Source organism: Halichondria panicea, chromosome 15, assembly GCF_963675165.1.
Source record: "Halichondria panicea chromosome 15, odHalPani1.1, whole genome shotgun sequence".
NCBI lineage: Eukaryota > Metazoa > Porifera > Demospongiae > Suberitida > Halichondriidae > Halichondria > Halichondria panicea.
In genome coordinates, this window is record NC_087391.1 from 3,037,332 (window position 1) to 3,056,153 (window position 18,822).

At 41.6% G+C, this 18,822-nt stretch overlaps 1 protein-coding gene and 1 long non-coding RNA gene across 2 annotated transcripts; one reads left to right on the plus strand and one right to left on the minus strand.

Moving 5' to 3' along the window:
• Positions 1–5,880: 5,880 nt before the first annotated feature.
• Positions 5,881–12,549, minus strand: LOC135348333 (uncharacterized). The gene is made up of 11 exons (XR_010398714.1): positions 10,079–12,549; positions 9,972–10,019; positions 9,654–9,897; positions 9,485–9,550; positions 9,369–9,436; positions 9,246–9,305; positions 8,906–9,176; positions 8,738–8,839; positions 8,110–8,619; positions 7,092–8,061; positions 5,881–6,649 (listed from the first exon to the last, which is right to left on the minus strand). It is a non-coding gene; the product is annotated as an uncharacterized LOC135348333 (long non-coding RNA).
• LOC135348328 (uncharacterized) lies at positions 12,527–17,129 on the plus strand. Its single transcript, XM_064546511.1, has 12 exons — positions 12,527–12,660; positions 12,749–13,152; positions 13,272–13,757; positions 13,813–13,968; positions 14,048–14,134; positions 14,188–14,470; positions 14,563–15,000; positions 15,106–15,249; positions 15,425–15,595; positions 15,688–15,869; positions 16,048–16,337; positions 16,451–17,129. The coding sequence occupies exons 3-12, from the start codon at positions 13,569–13,571 to the stop codon at positions 16,971–16,973; spliced, it is 2,463 nt and encodes an 820-aa protein (XP_064402581.1). The 5' UTR covers positions 12,527–12,660; positions 12,749–13,152; positions 13,272–13,568; the 3' UTR covers positions 16,974–17,129.
• Positions 17,130–18,822: the final 1,693 nt, after the last annotated feature.

Here is an 18,822-nt window from a genome sequence, read left to right on the forward strand (position 1 = left end):
AGAAGGATGGCTTGTGGTACAAGCTTCGGTAAGCATAATTGAGGCAGAAAGCTAAAATAACGAATGGGTGGTGGTAGAACTTTATGAAGCCTCGGAGGAACCGACTTCGTGCTGGTGCTGGAGTACGCATGGATGCTAAAATATGCGAGAGTACTTCGACCTATTGAGATTTGATTTTGCATCACAATAAACGTTGTCCTCTCTGCTAGAGTCAGCACGCATTTGTGCTATAATTGATGTACAGTTGTCAAATTTATTTATTTGTACTCTGTTCAGATATACCCAAAAACGAAATATTCAAAATTTGGATTATGTGGTAAATGGTTGTCAGACCTGCTGAGAATGACAGTGTGCTTTAAATTGCACCTTGTTGCTGAGTAACGGCGGCACACTTCGCTGTAGCTAGTCGATTAATAGAAAGAAGTAAAAGGTATGCAAATTTGCGTCAACTGCGGCTATTCGGTTAAGGTCGTGCAGAGGCTCACAATCGTACTTGTGTCTCCTTGGGGATTTAAGAGTAGTAGTGTTGGACTCTCTGTACACCCTGTGAAGTAATTTTTAGCAATGCAAATGCATACAGGGTGTACACCGGTTAATTGTTTTAACACCCATACGTTTTAACACCCATACGTTAGGCACACCCATACGTTAGGCACTTGCTTACCCCTAGGCCACACCTTCAATATTTTCACTAATTAAACAACGGCCACTAATTAATAGTTCTGGAAGATACCTACTATGTATTCCTGCTAATAAAATGAAAGCACCGGGGGGGGGGGTGCAATGCCTCGGTGGAGGTGTCAGCTACGTAACATAAAAGCTACTATTATAATACCGGAGCATTAATTTTGTTGATAGATCGTTTTTTAGAAAGCGTGAGTGCAGTGGTAGAAGAAAACAAGTGGTAGAAGAAAACAAAGAAAACATAACAATTATGCCAAAAGTCCAAGTTTAAATGATGAAGCATTGTATTTGCTTGCAGAGGTAAGCGAGTAAGTACTAAGTAGAGAAGCAACAGTAGCAACAGTCATGGATAAGTTTTGCTACGCACTGTTTAATGCTACGCACTGTTTAATAATTAATGGCTAGCTGCAATGTATGTACTAAGTCGAGAACTGCATTATTTTTGCACATGCGCACCAAGCCATAATTAGTAGGTATTAATAGTACTTTATTTGCGTACTTTATTTGCGCATGCTATTAGAAGTAAGAGAAGCACATGTATGATTAGTGTTGGTTGGTGATAAATCTACTTGAATCCTGTCAATAATTGTACCCTGAAAGAGAAGGCATCATTCCTTTGGTTCAACAAGTGTTGAAGTGTTGTTCAGTATACAGTAACATAATTATATAATAATTCATGTACAGTACTACCATTTTTGGAATTTAAAATTAATATTGAATCCAGGAGCTTGCAACATGGCAACAAAACGCCAGAAAGAAGACACTGTACAACTCCTAAAATAATGTACAACTCCTAAAAAAAGAATGACACCGCTTTCATCGTCAAAAATAGTGTCAACTAGTGAAAAAGCAGCAGTGGTTCGTTCAAGCCGAACTTTTTTGATAGGGAATTGTCTGATGGGGAGACAATGATGAGGTTTTATGGATTCGTGGATTCGGATTCGTGGATTCGATGATAAACAAGCAAAAAAATTGAATGTGACAATCACCAACCATGTGTGCTTAAAAATTGCATTAACCGAATAGCCGCGGTTGACGCTTCAAAGCGTCAGCTGCACAATTTGCTCGTTTGTGGTAAGCCGCAACCTTCAGAGTCTCCACAATTTTGCAAGGATTCTCCTAAAGGTCAGCAGAAGCCGTACCAGGCCCGATCACCAGGCCCGATCACAACAGCCTCTAATTTTATAAATTTAATATCAAAATTCAAGAATAAACATCCAGTACAATAAATACAATTCTACAGCACAACAATGACTCTGTATACAATGAGGTCCTCCAGGGTATCCTGGGCGTTGACACTGATGAAGATTTTTCAGACCCAGAGGAAGACTTCTCAGACCGAGAGGACAATGATGGCCCTATGACTTCCATAAGCCTTCTTTAGCTGATTTATCTTTGTACTTTGTCAACAAATTGATGACCGTGTCCCTGGGAAGCCTACTATCCAAGATGAGACTGCTACATCAATCTCTCTTGCAAGGGCTAAGCGCTAGAGTGAGTTGTTAGCTTAGATAGAACTAAGTATAAATGAGCAGCAGCAATAGTAGTAGACTTAGTGATTAAACGCCGATTTTTCAATAGAAAAGTGAAATAGTGCTTCGACAAAACGAACCACCCCCACTGATCAATTAGTGGGCGGGGCTTCATTTTAATATTTTCCTAGAGAATATACACAGTAGCAGATCTTATAAATGTCTTTTTTATGTTGGTCCCAGTCCTTAATGCACCTGAGCAGTAATGAACAGTCTTTATTCACCGATATAGTAATACATGTACTAGCACTGTTACATTCATATGATGTGAAATTCATATGATGTGAAAATCAAGCTTAGTCAACCATAATTAGATAGGCCGATCCATAAAAAAAAATGTTTGGATTTTATCTCACCGCTGGCCGAGCATGGTATACATCATGGAGGTACAGAAAGTTCTAAAATAGAGAAAGTTTGCTAGACTTAGACTAACATATACTGGGCGTTTTGTTTTTGCAGTAGAGAGTCTTACTGATAGCTTACTACCAGACCTATAGCTAGCTAGCTAGCTAGCTGTATAATTATAGCTTTTCACCTATGCTTGGTAAAAGTAGCACTCGCCCGCAGACCCACTTAGTGGTTTTGCATATAGCTTTGCAAGCTTACTTCCACGAGATGCGATTCCGACGCTCCTTCTGTAATGTGCTCCTGTACATACATACAAACTGAGATTCGATGTAGTAATACAACAGAGCTCTTTCTGGCTCAACCTAGCTCTGCACTACATACAAAATCCGTTTATAATGATATTCACAGGCCTGTAATTTATACACACTTTTCTTATAAGGCAATGCGGCGTTCACGAGATGCGATTTCCGAACCCATCCTGTGCTCCTGGTATGTATGTATGTATGTCAGTCACACTTAGGAATTAACGCAGAATTGACTCATTCTCACTCTCCAGCAAGTCTACTCTCCTTCTTTTTATTGCCAAAGGTTGCACACTTCTTTACAGAGATTGCCAAGTTATACAATAGTTAGTCTGGAGACAGGATAAACAATTGTTAGAAATATCTGATGGATGGATTTTATGAATTCAAAAAATCTCAGCCACGTGTTGTAGAACTCAAGTATTATTTGAAAAAAACTTTTCCATGACAACGGATGATGTTTGTGCTTGGATCTGTAAAGTAAAGAAAGAACCCTAACTATTCCTTCGTGTTATAACTCTCACCATCATCTTAATCTTTCTGTTCAATCATGCAACATGTATTAATTATTGCCTTTTCCCGTTAAAGAAAATACAGAATAAATACATTTAAAAATTTATATAATTATCATACATTGAAATGACTTGAAATGACTTGACTTGACTTGAAATGACTTGTAAATATTTCCTACAGGTAGAGGTATCTTGACATTATCTTGACATCATCATCGTTACCTAGCAACTGACCACCCCACAATAATTATTGTATGAAGGCACAAAGTGACTAAAGACACTGCATAAGTGTTCTCAATGTTCTAACGGAGACATGGTTCAAGCAGGATCAGCAGAAACTTCATTTTCCCGGGAAATGTTTTCTTCACCTACACACAAGTTTACAAGTTCAATGGTGGCTGTATGCGCTGATTGTACTGGGACTGGGGTCTGTCTGCACACTTGCGTTTCTCTCATCTACTGAACTCATCTACTGAAGTCGAACCGGTCCTATGCTGGACAAATCTACACCTGGCTCTGTATTTAATCAGAGATTGAAGATTGAAGAGAAGGGGATATGAAACTAGTCACGTGAACACGCAATCTATGGACAATCCGCGTTGCTCAATGCCTGCTTGCATGGTTTAGGTAATAGTGGACGTACTTATGGCTAGAACTAGAGCCAGCAACATTGATTTGTTAAAACAAGCTGTCAGTATGGTCTTAGAAGATGAAGGCTTTACTGAACCGGCAAGAAAATCTCTCGAAATAGCTCGAAATAGCTGAAACACTCAAGCTGAAGAGATGGTCTTCCCTGTGTAATCCCAACACCAAAAGAGTGTACAGTCGTTTCTCAAATGTAGAAAGTTTGTATACATGTTTTCAGTTTGGACAAGTGAACAGTTTGAAAAGATGCCGGGAAAGAATGTGGGAAAGTTATCATAAGTTGAGGTGTTCCAGTGCGAGGTGTTCCAGTGCGTTTAAGTTGCTGTGGTCCGACTTCCTTGTCTATGTTGGATGTGAAGCTGAACCTATCTTTTTTCAACATTTAACTGATACAATGATGGATATGTTGATACGAACTGAATTTTCACTAACTATTCATGAAGGGCTAGATTTAGAAGAAAAGTATGCACTGAGGTACGCTGCCCTGAAAAAAAAGTAAGGAACTTTGCCTGAATGAGATGGAAGCAGAAACGAGATGGAAGCAGAAAACGATAGTGAGTGTCCTGATCAATCTGATAAGTGGACAATTGCCGTAGACAGAGGAGGATTAATACATGTGAGTGATTTGCACATATGCTACGGGCCACCGCCACCTAAACGGTATCAGGTACGTACGTACGTAGCTTGTGCATATAATACGAAAGTTATTTCTTCTTAGTCATTGTCCACGTCATTGCCTTTAAGTAATTGCTTTTAAGTATTTGGGAAAGAAAATCTCATACTCAGTACGTTAGGATTGGAAAGTCAATACATTCACCCACTCATACATTCACCCACTCATGATCACGTACCTAGTACTGTAGATTGTCGTTGTATTATGCAGATTCTAGAGCCTATGACATGAATCTATTGTTACAGGAGGCATTGAGCCAGCCATTTGCCGATGGAGATATTGAACTCCCTAACCCTTTCTCATTTAATGAGGGCGCACGCGGCAAGCAGCATTTCAAGTCTTTGATGAACCTTTTATTGACTTCGATTTAGATTCATTTGGCATTCCTAATGTTGTAGAGTGAGCCGTTGTTTGAATCTTCGCCCTATTCAAACACCCTATTCAAACACTCGCAATCCTATACTCTTGGTTTACATCTTCTCCTGGTATTAGCAAGGAATCATTCTCCAAGCTTTTGTCTTTGCTGCATCTATTTATACTTCCTGGTCCCAACAAACTTCCATCATCATATGTTAAATCTTTCTCTGTCATTAAGCCCTTGGTTATCCCAGTAGAGTACTTTGATTGCTGCGTCAATGACTGTATTGTCTTTCGTAATGACTCGTAATGACTCATCAGCAAATAATTATCAAGCTCTTGAAGAATGCCCGATTTGTGGCGAAGCTCTATATCATCAATCATCAAAGATTGCAAGGAAACGGTTTAAGTATCTCCCCATTGCACCACGAATTAAGTGAATGTTTAATCCGTTTCGAATTTGTTGCAGAGTCACATCAGAAGTGATTCGTCCAGTTCCAAAATATGTGATACTCATCAGTCGGAATATTGGAAGGACCTGTATAGTGATAGCGGTGCGTTTGCTGGTGATTGTCGTGGACTGTTCTTGTCGTTTTGTACTGACGGCATGAACCCATTTGTAAAGGAGAAGGCAACGTACTCTATGTCGCCAATGCAGGTTGGATACAAATGCGATACAAATCTGGTTCTATACTTTCGCTTGGTATCATTCTTGGGCCAAAAGAACCTGCGAACGTAGATCCATATCTCAGTATTTTCGTTGATGAGATTCAAATGTTAAACAGACTGAGGGTATACATACGATGCCTACAAAGAAGGGGTGCTGAATGTCCTTGACTACCCAGGCCAGAGTAAAGTTTTTCACTGCCAAGGTACGGATGTATTAATTAAGTGTTATGTTACGTGCTCTACAACTACATGCATAGTATTTTTGTTGATTAACTGTAACTGTATCATTTGTAGGTGCTGGTGCTTATGCAGGTTGTGCATACTGCACACATTTAGGCAAATATTCCGCCTATGATGTTAGCAAAGTGTCACGGTTTTTCACAACCGAAATACCCACCTGCATGTACATGGTGGTGAGGACCGATGCAAATTCAAGAACGGTATCGAGACTGATTTTTTCCAGTTAGGGTGGATAGGGTGGATAGTAGCATGGATTTTAAAACCGAACGAACCAACCTAACACGAAAGAGTGTGGAAAAAAGTATATCCAGACAAACAGCATCATTAATCTTGGAAGGGAAGTAGTAGCATATGTACTGAAGGCTCAATCTCAACACGATCTCAACACAGAAATCCCTAACCTGGTCTGATATGCCCCTGAGGGATCTTATGGCTAGATTAGACCTTATAGAACATAACCATATTATTGAAGAAAAGGGCCTAGCATAACCATAACCAAATGTCTCCTGCTTGAAAAAGAAAAGTCCTAGCCTAGCCTAGCATAACCATAACCCTCATTATGAACAACAATAGACAAGCCATGACACTTAAAAACAAATCATTTCATTTGTGTTTGTGAATGTTCTGTTCTCTTTGTCCTGTACATGTTGTTGTCCACTCTTGAAATCCGATGAGATGTCCACTCCCCTGCATTATGAACAACAATAGACAAGTCATGACAATGTAAAGATAGATGTACAAACAGATAGAGGGCTCATGTCTTATTGTGGAAAAGATAGCCTAGCCTAGCCATGAGGGGAAAACTTAGACCAGCCATGAGGGATTAATTGGTGATGTAACCTGTGACCAAATGTCTCCTGTCTTATTGTTGAAAAGAACAAAGTCCTAGCCTAGCCATGAGGGCAGCGTAAGTGGTGATGTAACCTGAGCCAAAATTAAGTGGTGATGTGAGAACCATGAGGGGATCAAATCTACCTTCTAAACAGCTCCTGGCATGACTTAACCTGACCTGTAAACCATAAAACCATGAGGGATGCTTGACCTATATGGGGGCCTGGGGGTACTATTATGCTGTCCTGGGGGATAAAGCCCTACATCCCCGGGGTCAGTAGCTAACCCTAACCCTAACCTGAACTGACACCAGGCTGTGGCCAAAATTTCAGACCGTTTCGACAAAGTTTAAAAAACTTGGAAAAAAATTTAACCATTCAGAACCATTCAGAACCCAAATTTGAAAATTGTTACTGGGTGACACCAGGCTGTGGCCAAAGGTTCAGACCGTTCCAACAAAGTTTAAAAACGGAACTGTTAGTGACACTTGGCTGTGACCAACAAAAAACCTATGGTTTCTTGTTACAACACCCTTGTTGGCCGGTTTCCAAGACACCCATGAGGTATGGCCTTATCTCGTTCATTTTGGTTAGCCCCCTCACCCCCCCTTTTCTTTTTTTTGGTGGTCCGGTCCACCGTTCATTTTGCCTTTTTTGTTTTATGGAGGTGGTCCGGTCCATCGACTTTACAACGATGCCTCTTAGCTCAGCTATAGTAAAGTTTGGCCTGTCCGATCTCTGATCTAATCTGCTAATATTAGCAGCGACAGACAGTTTGCACCGCGCGATACTGTTTGGTACTTCCTCTCCCAGTTGTTCCATGGCTAGTGACAGGAGAGCGATAGCAGGCAACAAACAAGGGGAGTCAAGGAGAGGTTGTCTAGTGCCGACCAAGATGGTAATTGCTCAACGCTTAGCAGTCTCGCCATCTCCCTGAGGTCCTGGAGACACAAGGAGGGGTAGTGTCTCCGAAGATGTCCACTGGATGCGTTTAGGAGTAGTTTGGCGGTCACTGAGAGTATAAGGTTGGTGTTGCAGCGATCAATACACTGCTGCCAATCCTTCTCCAGACACTCGTATCTGTCGGACAGTTTCCAGTTGTGTGTCGCTCGTAGGGGAAGCAGCAAGCCTTGCTACTTCGGAGAAGAGAATATCACAGGGCACAATTGACCCTAGTGTCTCTAAACTGATGCTGACTCTGGATGACAATTCTAACCTACGTCGGTCAAACGCGGTTCCCAGAGCCAACACCATCTTAGTGACGTATACCTATGATAATATTGGCTGTTATAATGTGCTTATAAACAATAGACGTACCTCAGACCATTCTGGCGGTTCAATTAGGTGCCGCTCTTGTGGTCGGACTTTAACCGATTATGGCAATCAGCAGCCTTTCGGCAGCGAACACTGAGATCTGCGATGGGCAGCAACTCTCCAACGTTCCAAAGAACTTCAGAAGGTTGATAATGACCTCCTTGCAGTGCCGTTTGACACCAGTCACGGGGAACCATACCTTGGCCCAGTGGATGTTGTTGACTAGCATTACCTTGAGGCCAGAGCCCGTGAACTCAGCGAGGCTGAGGTCGCCGCCTAAGTATAGCCAGCCGTGTACGGCTGAACTCAGTGCTCTGCGTACAAAATATTATAATGAGAGTTATGATTACTTACTTGGCCTCGGCTCCATGCAAATGCAGACTCTCAGCCAACATTACGGTCGCCAAAATAACTTGCCTCGATACACCAGACCAGCTCGGCACCAGTGTAACACAAACAAAGCTGCCAGGAAGAAGCAAGCATCCCTACTTCTGAATAGTTATGGAGGTAAGTCTGTAGAATGAAAAGTGTTGTATGACAGCAATGTTGTATGACAGCAATGTTAGAAATTCCATCGTTGACCAGGCACAATTACATTTAAAATTTTTTCCAACACTAAGCTTAAACGTACCACTAGGTTCTCGTTGTCTTTTGTCTTCCTGTGACAGGACTATTTTTGGGAGCCGATTAATGTTGCCATGTACTCTTGGAGTGAGCCCATTTTCACTATACGCTGACATCAGCAATTTCATTTTTTTTATTTCCTGTTAAATTATTTGTATTGAAATAGTATGCTTACTTAGTCCATGTAGGAACCGAAATACACTGGCACACACTGGTCGTCCTCTGTGAGTGTATGACACACTGTTACGCTCCCTCTGAGTGGGTCCACAGGTGTTCATGGTGGCATGGAGTTCCCCGAGAATTACCATGTCTAGCTCGCTTTTTGAGAGCTCGAAGCAATCCGAGATTCTGTGACCTGTTGCAGTGTGAGGCAGGATCTACTACATGTACACCCGTCAATTGTGCAATGTCCTCAGTCTCTTTCAAAGTTTCTCTTTCAACTGAGTCTGGGTATTCAATGTAAGTTGTTAATGACAATTCTACATGATTGTTGTCTTTCACGGCAAAGCACTTACTGTGACCGTGCCGTCCTGTGGTGGGGGGTTCTGAAGGCTCCGAGTCAGAATCGCTCTCACCTATTCAAAGCAAGTTTTTAATGATAATTTTACATGTTTGTTGTTTTTCAGTCTTACTGTCACCTGTCAATGGGACTGCCCTGTGGTTGTGGTTGGGGGTTCTGGAGGCTCCGGGTCAGAATCGCTCTCACCTAATGATAATTTTACATGTTTGTTGTTTTTCAGTCCAAAGCACTTACCGTTACCTGTCAAAGGCCGTCCTGTGGTGGGGGGTTCTGGAGGCTCCGGGTCAGAATCGCCCTCACCTATTCAAGGCAAGTTTCAAGTTTTTTGTGCTAATTTTACAGAGTTGATGGTGACATAGGGTAAAAATAAGTTGAGTAAAGATTATAATAATTTGACACTTACCATAACCTGGGTCGTTACAGGGGGTTGATGGTAACACAGGACTCGAATCGCTCTCACCTATTCAAAGTAAGTTATTCGTTGTCCTTTAAGGCACTTACCATAACCTGCCAGTTGGTTGTTGTAAGGAGTTGATGGAGACATTGGGCTCCAATCTTCATCTATTCAAAATAATTTCAGAAGTGATTCTTGCCCTCTATAGCATAACTTGTCTGTGGGTTGTTTGATGGGAACACAGGACTCTCACCTAAATAATAATATAATTTTATTCTCAATTTCAGAACTGATTCATGATGCTTTCCCTTACGTCCAACCACTTACCATAACCTAGTGGAGACATTGGGCCGAGACTGGACGCCCCGAGTACATCTAAAGGAACCAAAGTATGTTTAGGAAGACCCAGCGTACAGTTACAGTTATTATTTTACCTGTTGACGTGTCAAAACTTGTCTCTTCATCACCACTGTCATCTTCTGAGTCGTAGTACTCTGAATCTCGACAAGTGAAGTAATCCAGTGCAACTTCATTCAGAGCTGACTGGTCCTCTTCACAAAATAAATGTTTCAGGTCTGCTGCAGCACGCTGTGCTCTTGACATCTCTCTTGCTTTCTAGGAGAGCCTACAGGCTAGGCGAAGGCTGCATGCGCTGGCTTCTAAAAAGCTTTTTAGTGCACCTGCAAAACTTACGCAGGGGAAATTCCCCCGCGGTAGTCAATGGTGACAGGGGAATTCCCGTCACGTAACTCCGTAAATTCATTAAATTTTACTCGAGAAAGATCTCTTTAGTGAGCCTGTTCAACCTTCACGTTTGCCCTGTTTAAAGCTTCGCAATGAGCCAAAACTTCTCAGGAAGGTAGAAGAAAGGTTTAAGGTTACGGTATACTAATTGCTCATGAATAATTCATAAGATATTTATTTTCTTTATTTCTCATCACAACATTATTTTTGTAACTTTCAATGATTATCAATGAAAAGAGAACATGAAACAATGCTAAAAGTATCTATGTCTTGTATCTATGTCTTGTAATCCAAGGGAGTGGCGTCAAGTTTTGTTGACTACATAGCTTCCAGGTTGTCTTTCTGACCAGTATTCGATGCCTAAAGACTTACTGGAGGGCGACTCGAAGAGATCTTGTTCATAGAGACCTTACAGCAAAAAATATATCCTTGTTACTACTCTACAGTCGCCATATTGGCCTACAAAAACAGCTAGAAATGGCCGTAACTTTGTTTCAACTTACTCTCTTGAGAAAAACTCTTCGAGCCGCCCTGCCCCTTTATTCGTATAATAAGAAACAGCAGACTGTAAGGTAAGGAGGGTTTTCCTGATGCTTAGAATTGACGCCAAGTGACCATTGCCAGATGAGCTCTATGTTACTAACCACCAGCTACAGCTGACTGCACACTGAACACCCACGCAAACAGCGCCAAATTCGTGCTACCATAGGTACTAGGTACTTGATTCTTATTGTTTAACAGATTTGCAAGCTAAGAAAGAGTACTGTTGGAACCATGGGAAGTAAAAAGAACAAAAAAATTATCGAAATAATAGTCGGTATGTGTACAAGAAAAAAAAATCGCTCAGAAGAAGTACAAGTATTCAAAACCAACACCTACGAAGTCCTCACACCATTCTCCTCTCATTGGTCTGCCAAAGGGCTCCAGAATAATAAATTTGAGCAAGTTACAAGAGTATAGTGCAGAACATTCTTCAGTTTGTGAAGGTGAAGTAACGCTAATCGGAGAGAAAAGATTTGGTCTAGCATCCATTATAAGCGGACACTGCTCAACTTGCAACCACAGCATTGAACTACAGACTTCCTCAAAGATAAAAGGGCCTCGAAATTATTCTCGATGGGAGTGTAACTTAGCAGCTGTTTGGGGAGAAATGACAACAGGTGGAGGACACAGTCAATTGGAAGAGTCTCTTGGTGTAATGGGTGTACCAGTAATGACAAAGCGAACATTCATAAACACAGAGCGAGGTATTGGGGAGCAGTGGAGAACAAATCTGACGGAGTCAATGGCAGAGGCTCTGCCGGGAAGGAGGAGAAAACAATAGAGCGCGGGGACTTTCACGAAGGAGTACCTGCAATCACTGTCATAGTAGATGGTGGTTGGAGCAAGCGTTCTCGTACAATGCGAAATCCGGAGTTGCGATCATTATTGGGAAAGAGACAGGAAAGTTACTATACATAGGTGTCCGTAACAAGTACTGTGCCGCATGTGCCCAAGGAATCTTAAAAGAAAACCATCAGTGCTACAAAAATTGGAACGCCTCCTCTTCCGAAATGGAAAGTGATATCCTCCTAAAAGGATTTTCACAGGCTGAAAGTGTGCACGGAGTGAGGTATACCCGTTTTGTTGGGGATGGAGACAGTTCCGCTCTTATTCAAGGTGTCCCAGGATGGGGATATGCGATCAAAAAGCTGGAGTGTGCAAACCATGCCTGCAAATGTTATCGCTCGGGTCTTGAAAAGCTGATTCAAAAGAACAGTCAGTACAAAGGACTCACTGAAAAAATGCGGAAACGGCTGGTTAGTTCTGCACGCTGTGCAATTCGAATGCGAAGCCGAGAACCAAACAGGAAAACAGCTATCAAACGTTAGAGAAAGACCTCATTAATGGCCCAAACCATTGTTTTGGGATTCATGACGCATGTAGCTCTGACTTCTGCTAAACAGCAAAGAAACGAGAAGAACCAACTTCTTCAAATGATGCACTCAGTAAAGGCCCAGACACAGAGATTCTGGAGCCACCTGGAGAGGAAGATAACAATGATGGTAGCACTGAACAAGATCAGATAATGGGCAGAGGAGGTTGGACACGATCACGCGAGCTAGTTTTTCTGCTGACTCAGCACTGTTTTGTAGGGCAAAACCAATGTACATTTCAAAGTATCTAACTAGTAAAAAAATCACTGTTTTTTGTGTTTTCCTATTCAAGTAAGTAGTCTTGCTGTCAGTAGCCACCCGATCCCTGCCAATCTCCGCTCATTGGTGACAGTGCAGTGAGTTTTATAGTTTTATGTGCCAGCTAGCTATCATGAGTACTCTTTAAATTATACAGCATGTAATATTATTCTAATCTATCAACAGGAACAGAAGTACCTGGTACCCAATATGGCCAACTTTTCAGATACTGTTGAGCAGTTGTGTGAGGGTGTTAACGCTCTAATGGTCACTCCACCACCCACCCCTGTGCCTACAACACCCCCCTGCTAGACGTCGGAAGCAAAGTGTTACCCAACTTTCTCAAAGCCCTTCTTCTCGCCCAAGATTAAGACAGGGTATAAGAGACCAAATAATTGGTAAGAAGTTGTTTGGAAAGCATACGAAGAATCAACCACCTGTTTGGTCGAAAGAAGAAGAATCAAGGCTGATAGAATTTATGCTAATCTTTACGGAAGGCAAATCGTGGGTGATGCACAAGTACACCCCATTTTGGAATGAGGCTGGGAAGCATATTCAGCGATGTCTGAAAACGTTTCACCGTCGATCAGGTACATAAGGTTTTAGGTATTGTGGTTGCTAGATAACTTTGACATTATGTGTCATTCGGGCAAGAATGTTTGTTTGGATCGTGTATTTGTAATTATGACAATGTACTTACATTCTATAGGGAATGCCTGCCGTAAAAGGGTTATCAACTTGTCATCGAAATTTGAATCTCCCCTGCAAGCCGACCAGAGCTGTAACAGTGAAGAAGCGATTGTCACTTTTGAAGATAAGTCTTCTTCCTCAGCAAGTCATTCTATGCCCGTTTCTCCTAAGTCCAGTGATCCTTTGGTTGTTATCGGAAAATGCAAAGAAAACTTGAGGTCACTTAAACAAACAGAACAACTAGAAGCTCTGTCACAATTGTTTAGTGATTTTGGCCAGGTAGTCATTCCACCTGACTTCCTAGAGCTAACCCGTAATGCAGTGTGTAACCTTAAGGAAGAAGGTAGAGCTAACCTTGTTTATAAGCTTGCCAGATGCCTTGGCACAAAGCGTGAAGATGGTAGTGACACATTGCTCCCGGTTAAAAGAATGCCCAGTTAAAAGAATGCCAACCGGTTTGATTGAGTATATTGTCAGCTTTTTTAATGCGGAAAATCTTCAAAAGGTATGTCTTAACCATTCAAATGTAACTGTGTAATTATCTTGTTCTTTAAATATAGGTACAATGTCCTGCTGACTACAGACTTTGGCAACAAACAATGTACACGTTGTTCGGAATGAAGTGGGTAAAGATACATGCTGGACCCATGTGGAGTGAGGACACAGTTTCCCAAGGAAGTACCCTGGGTCATAGCAAAGCTCAGAACCCTACGAAGGTATTAATTTAATATCACATCACATAATTATTTAATGGTTATAAAGGTTCCTGTGCTATAATTTTGTTTGCACTGTCAGGCGAGAGTCAACATACCTGGTCTGTCTGATAGAACCCTAAGGAGAGATATAGTATCAAGTGGCTATACTATGGGATCTGAAATTCAGGTAGCATATTTTCTAAATTTTGTGTTTCCAATTATGTTCAACCCCTACAATAGGCCAATGCACTTGACCAAGCTGCTGCAATGTTCCCAACTGACACCCAATGGTGGATCAAAGGGGATGCAGTCGATATAGTCCCGGGACTAGGTGACTCCGTTAGAGGTGAATGGTCTGGTGATGTAGACCTAAATGACGGCAAGCTGCAACTGATGTTTTCTGAGTACCAAGAACGCTTGGACAAGATCAAACACTTTGGCATGGGTACCAAAACGGAAATTGAAGCTGGAATCGTTCATGAGAATCATAAAATGGAAGACACTCTTGCCTTTCTTACTGCAAGTAAGTCAACATGTATTTTAAGCATACCGTTAGGTCCATCCCTGTAACATAGTGCCTTATTCTGATGTGTTTATGCTGTAATTATCCTTCAGAACTAGTGGAAGCCAATGCTGACTATGAAAACAAGCTGAAAAATGCTAAAAAATCGGATAAGACTATGTTTGAAGCTGCCTGGAAAGTAGAAGAATTGGATCGTGTGTGTATAGAGTGTCGTTCTATACGCACAGAGCTAACTGTTGTGCTTGATGGATTGCGTGAGTCAGAATCTACCGTCCAGCAACTGAATATCCCCCGTCGCCTTACTGCCATTAGACAAAGGTTGTCTGCTATCGTAAAGGCGTTGTATCGATGGAAACGAACAGCTGCATCTCATGTGTTTGTGTTCATGATATCATCTGAGCTGCGAAACAAAAAGCCGTATGCATTGCCTGTTCAATGTGTTCCATGTGTCGGTCTGAAAGAAAACGATATCAGACAGCTTACAAACAAGCTTATAGCCGAGATGGTGAAGCGCAAGATGGAAGTTGTAGGTACATGTTGTTTAACCATACATCTACATGTACATGCACATGCATAATTATGTTGATTGATTGCTAGCTGTATTCTGTGTTGCTGACCGTGCATCCTTTCCTCAGGGTCAGTGTCAAATGGGGAGTTTAACTACATGAGATACAAGGGCTACACACGTCCCTTGAGTGTTTTCAAGATCAGGGCAGATGTACGCTCTAGATACTCTCGGATGTCTGAACATGCTATGATGGATATGTTAACTCCAATTCGTACGTTGCACTACCATAATTATACACTTACCATGTGTTTCTTACATGTATGTTGTTATGAGTCCTGCATGTGAAATTAAATAGTAGGAGTGCATGTTGAAAAAAACAACACTGGAAATTGTGTATTCATGACTGTCTTGCATATTATTTATAAGTTTCGACGTTGTATTGTTAGGGTTCCCTGATGGTACTGTTCATGCAAAACGTGACAACCCTGCTGTTTCAGTAATGCTTCTAAATGAAATTTGGAACTGGAAACAATTGGGTGCTTCTACAGAGGATGTGATTTCTCGGCTGCGCCCAAGAACTATCCCTAGTGGCTACACGTTTAACACATGGATATCTGGTATATCTGGTACGTTTTATGTAACAAAATAAAACTACTGATGACTGAAATGGTTCCCCAACTACTTTGATCAGTTATTATTCTTACTACAGGGAAATCAGAGAGTATGCCAGATATGTTAAGATCGATCCTGTCTCAACTTCAGTACACCTATCTCGTACACAAATGGGATAGAGAAGGCATTCCGTTCAAACAACATGTCTATGTGCCTGAAGTACACCCTCTAACTGGTAAAACCTATCATGAGAGGGAAGACGAACCTCATGTCTTAAAGGTACATTGTACATGTACGGACATGTACATGTTTTAGGTCACTTAGCATTGGGGTTAGAGTTTGCATATAAGTAATGCTTAGCAGTTTAATTGTAAAATTTGCTGTGGTGTAAGACTGCATGTATACTTTGCTCCTACATAGTATTTTATTATGTACACATATATTCTGTTCCCTACAGAGAATGGCAACAAGTACCAGAGAGGGAGGCCCTGATAATGTACATGTAGAGAGGTATGTCGAAGAAAGAATGTTCAGTGTGGACATGGTTGAATTCATGAAGGACAAAGGGTATGATATCGAGGCAACCTATATCTCTGCCGTTGGTAATTGGCGTCGATCATGTGACGAGCGTGGTTTATCCCAACTACAAAGGTGTCGGTACAATCATCAACTCTTGATGTTTGTCATGGATGACCTGATGCCGTGGCACAAGACTGACTATGATCTTAGTCTAATGGAGGTCAATAGGTCAGTAACTTTAGTGAATATACATGTATCTTCCAAGGAAATAAATATGCCTGAAAGTATCCGTTGGCCTTAACTTTGCATTTAAGTTGATGCATTACACAATTTATATGCAGAAGCGTTTCCAATGTCTGTGGCTTCACACGGCAAACGTTGATAGCTGTGACGACTAACATTGAAAGTAGAGAGAAGAGGAGGATGGATAATTTACAGATGGGTATACCCCCAGAGCACCCCAGAGCAAGCACGTCTGATGATGTAGAATGTTTTTTTAGCGTCATGCGAGACAACCTGGGGAAAAACTTTACGCTCAAAGAAGTCAAGTACAATTTTAGGAAAGTCTGTATGGAATTTGAGAAAAGAATCAATCCAGACCTCCCTTACTTTTATCATACCTCATATCATACCAGGTTTGCTGAGGGTGAGCTTCCCTCATTTGACAAACCATCGACAAGGGAAAAACGAGTGCAACGAGTCCCTCAAAGAGAGCAAACTGCTTCTTTTGTACCTGGGCGAGCAACTCTCCCAGTAAGAGGCTCTCTTTCTATTCGACCTCAGTTCCATAACAAGCCGCTTGACCTTCCTCCTCCTCCAAGTGCCCCAGTCCACATTTGCGAACACTCTTATTCTCAACTCTAGCTGGTGAACTGCAATTAGTGTGCAAACAGTTATGTAATTAACTCGTTGTGTCATTGTCTTATAATTATTGTGTAAACTTTTGATGTTCCCTTTGAGTCTGAAATTAGACTGAATTTGTCAAATGAATTTAATTGATGGTTGATGATTGATGATTAATGAATCAGGTTGGTACATAATTATAATTATGACTGAATGATACAATAAATATTGGCACGCATGACAGGCCGTGATACAACACAACAAGATATAAAAGAGTTATAAGCACGTAAATTCATCTTGTACTAGCGCACTGAACAACAGGAAGGGCCCACTGCCCTCTAATCGTAATATCGATTCCAGCATAATATCCCGGACCACTACGCCATGCCACACGGTACTTAACCCATGAAAACTGAACATTTTCAATAACATTTCTGATGATTGCAGAGTGGACATCCTCCAATGCTTCACGCACCACATAACCTATGGTGAGCCACTCTTCTTTCAGCTTGCAGCGAAAAGCAATTGCCCTTGCATCATATGGATTAGTGGATTCACAAAATATATTTACAGGTGTCTCTGTCCCATTCTTGAGCAAGTCAGCGACTTGTTTCAGAGCATCTTGATAATCAACAGAGCGGGTAGCACCAATGCACCTTGAACGTGACAGTGTGAGATGCCGAGAGAGACAGTTGTGAAGAAGATGTGTCATCAGATGGATCAGATGGAATATTTTCTTCGTCATCACAATTTTCCTCAACGTTGGCACCATCAGGTGTGCCAAACATTTCCATTGTTTCAAAATCAATCCATTCCCACAATAATTATACAGACACCAACAGATGGCAGATGCAAACCGTTAGTGCACACACAGGCAGCAAAGATGGCAGGCTGCAAATAATAATGGATTACCACTTAATACTATGTTACGTAAGTGTATAGACATGATTTTGGTACCTGCACTGCAAATGTAGTTTTAGGATTGAGAGTCGATGGGTAGCTTCGACACAGCCCTGCATCACAGCGAACAAAGGCATCAAAACACTCCATCTCCATCTCACTTTCAAGACCATTGTTTGCTACCTCCACCTCCACTTTAATCTGTCTCAACTCGATTGCCATGATCTCAAAATTGGGTATGTTGTACATAAACGGTTTGCCAATGACAGCGAACAAAGGCATCAACAGCGAACAAAGGCATCAAAACACTCCATCTCCATCTCACTTTCAAGACCATTGTTTGCTACCTCCACCTCCACTTTAATCTGTCTCAACTCGATTGCCATGATCTCAAAATTGGGTATGTTGTACATAAACGGTTTGCCAATGGACAGTATAGTCCATAACTCCTCTTCCCTTTGAGAAAACCACTGAGAATCCAAAAGTACCCCTGGCATTGAGCAAGGACTGAAGGAGCTAGAGGCCATTGTTTAGCTGAGAAGAATGAAAGAATGTAATTAAGGTCACATGTCTTATGACAATTAATGACGCGCGTCCAACCTCCTCTGGATAATGGGTACGTCTTATAATCAACTTATTGCAGAAATGGTCGACCAAATTACGCAAAACGATGCTCGACTGGGGAATCACACCCCTATTAAAGCTAGTGTCGAACTACAACACGACATACAAGTGGTGCTAGCGAGGCTAGTAGCAAAGGCTGGGCAGCTAATTGGCAACGAGACTACCAATTTGGCGGAGTGCTGGATGCACATCAGATGCAAGTTTGATGGTGGAAAGGTGATCAACAGATCCCAAAGTGGCTCATGGGAGCACCGTTGTATGGGGCTGGGCTCCAGCAAAATATGGGCAAGCAGTGGGGTTTGCAAGTTTGGGAAAACGTTACGGAATCACCCCCTTAACCAAGTGT

Excerpts from the sequence above, each read along its gene's own strand:
- LOC135348328 (XM_064546511.1), top strand. The coding sequence starts at position 13,569 with ATGCAGTGTGTAACCTTAAGGAAGAAGGTAGAGCTAACCTTGTTTATA. Across the intron at positions 13,758-13,812 it reads ATGCGGAAAATCTTCAAAAG|GTACAATGTCCTGCTGACTA; the intron begins GTATGTCTTAAC and ends CTTTAAATATAG. Across the intron at positions 15,250-15,424 it reads GGATATGTTAACTCCAATTC|GGTTCCCTGATGGTACTGTT; the intron begins GTACGTTGCACT and ends TTGTATTGTTAG.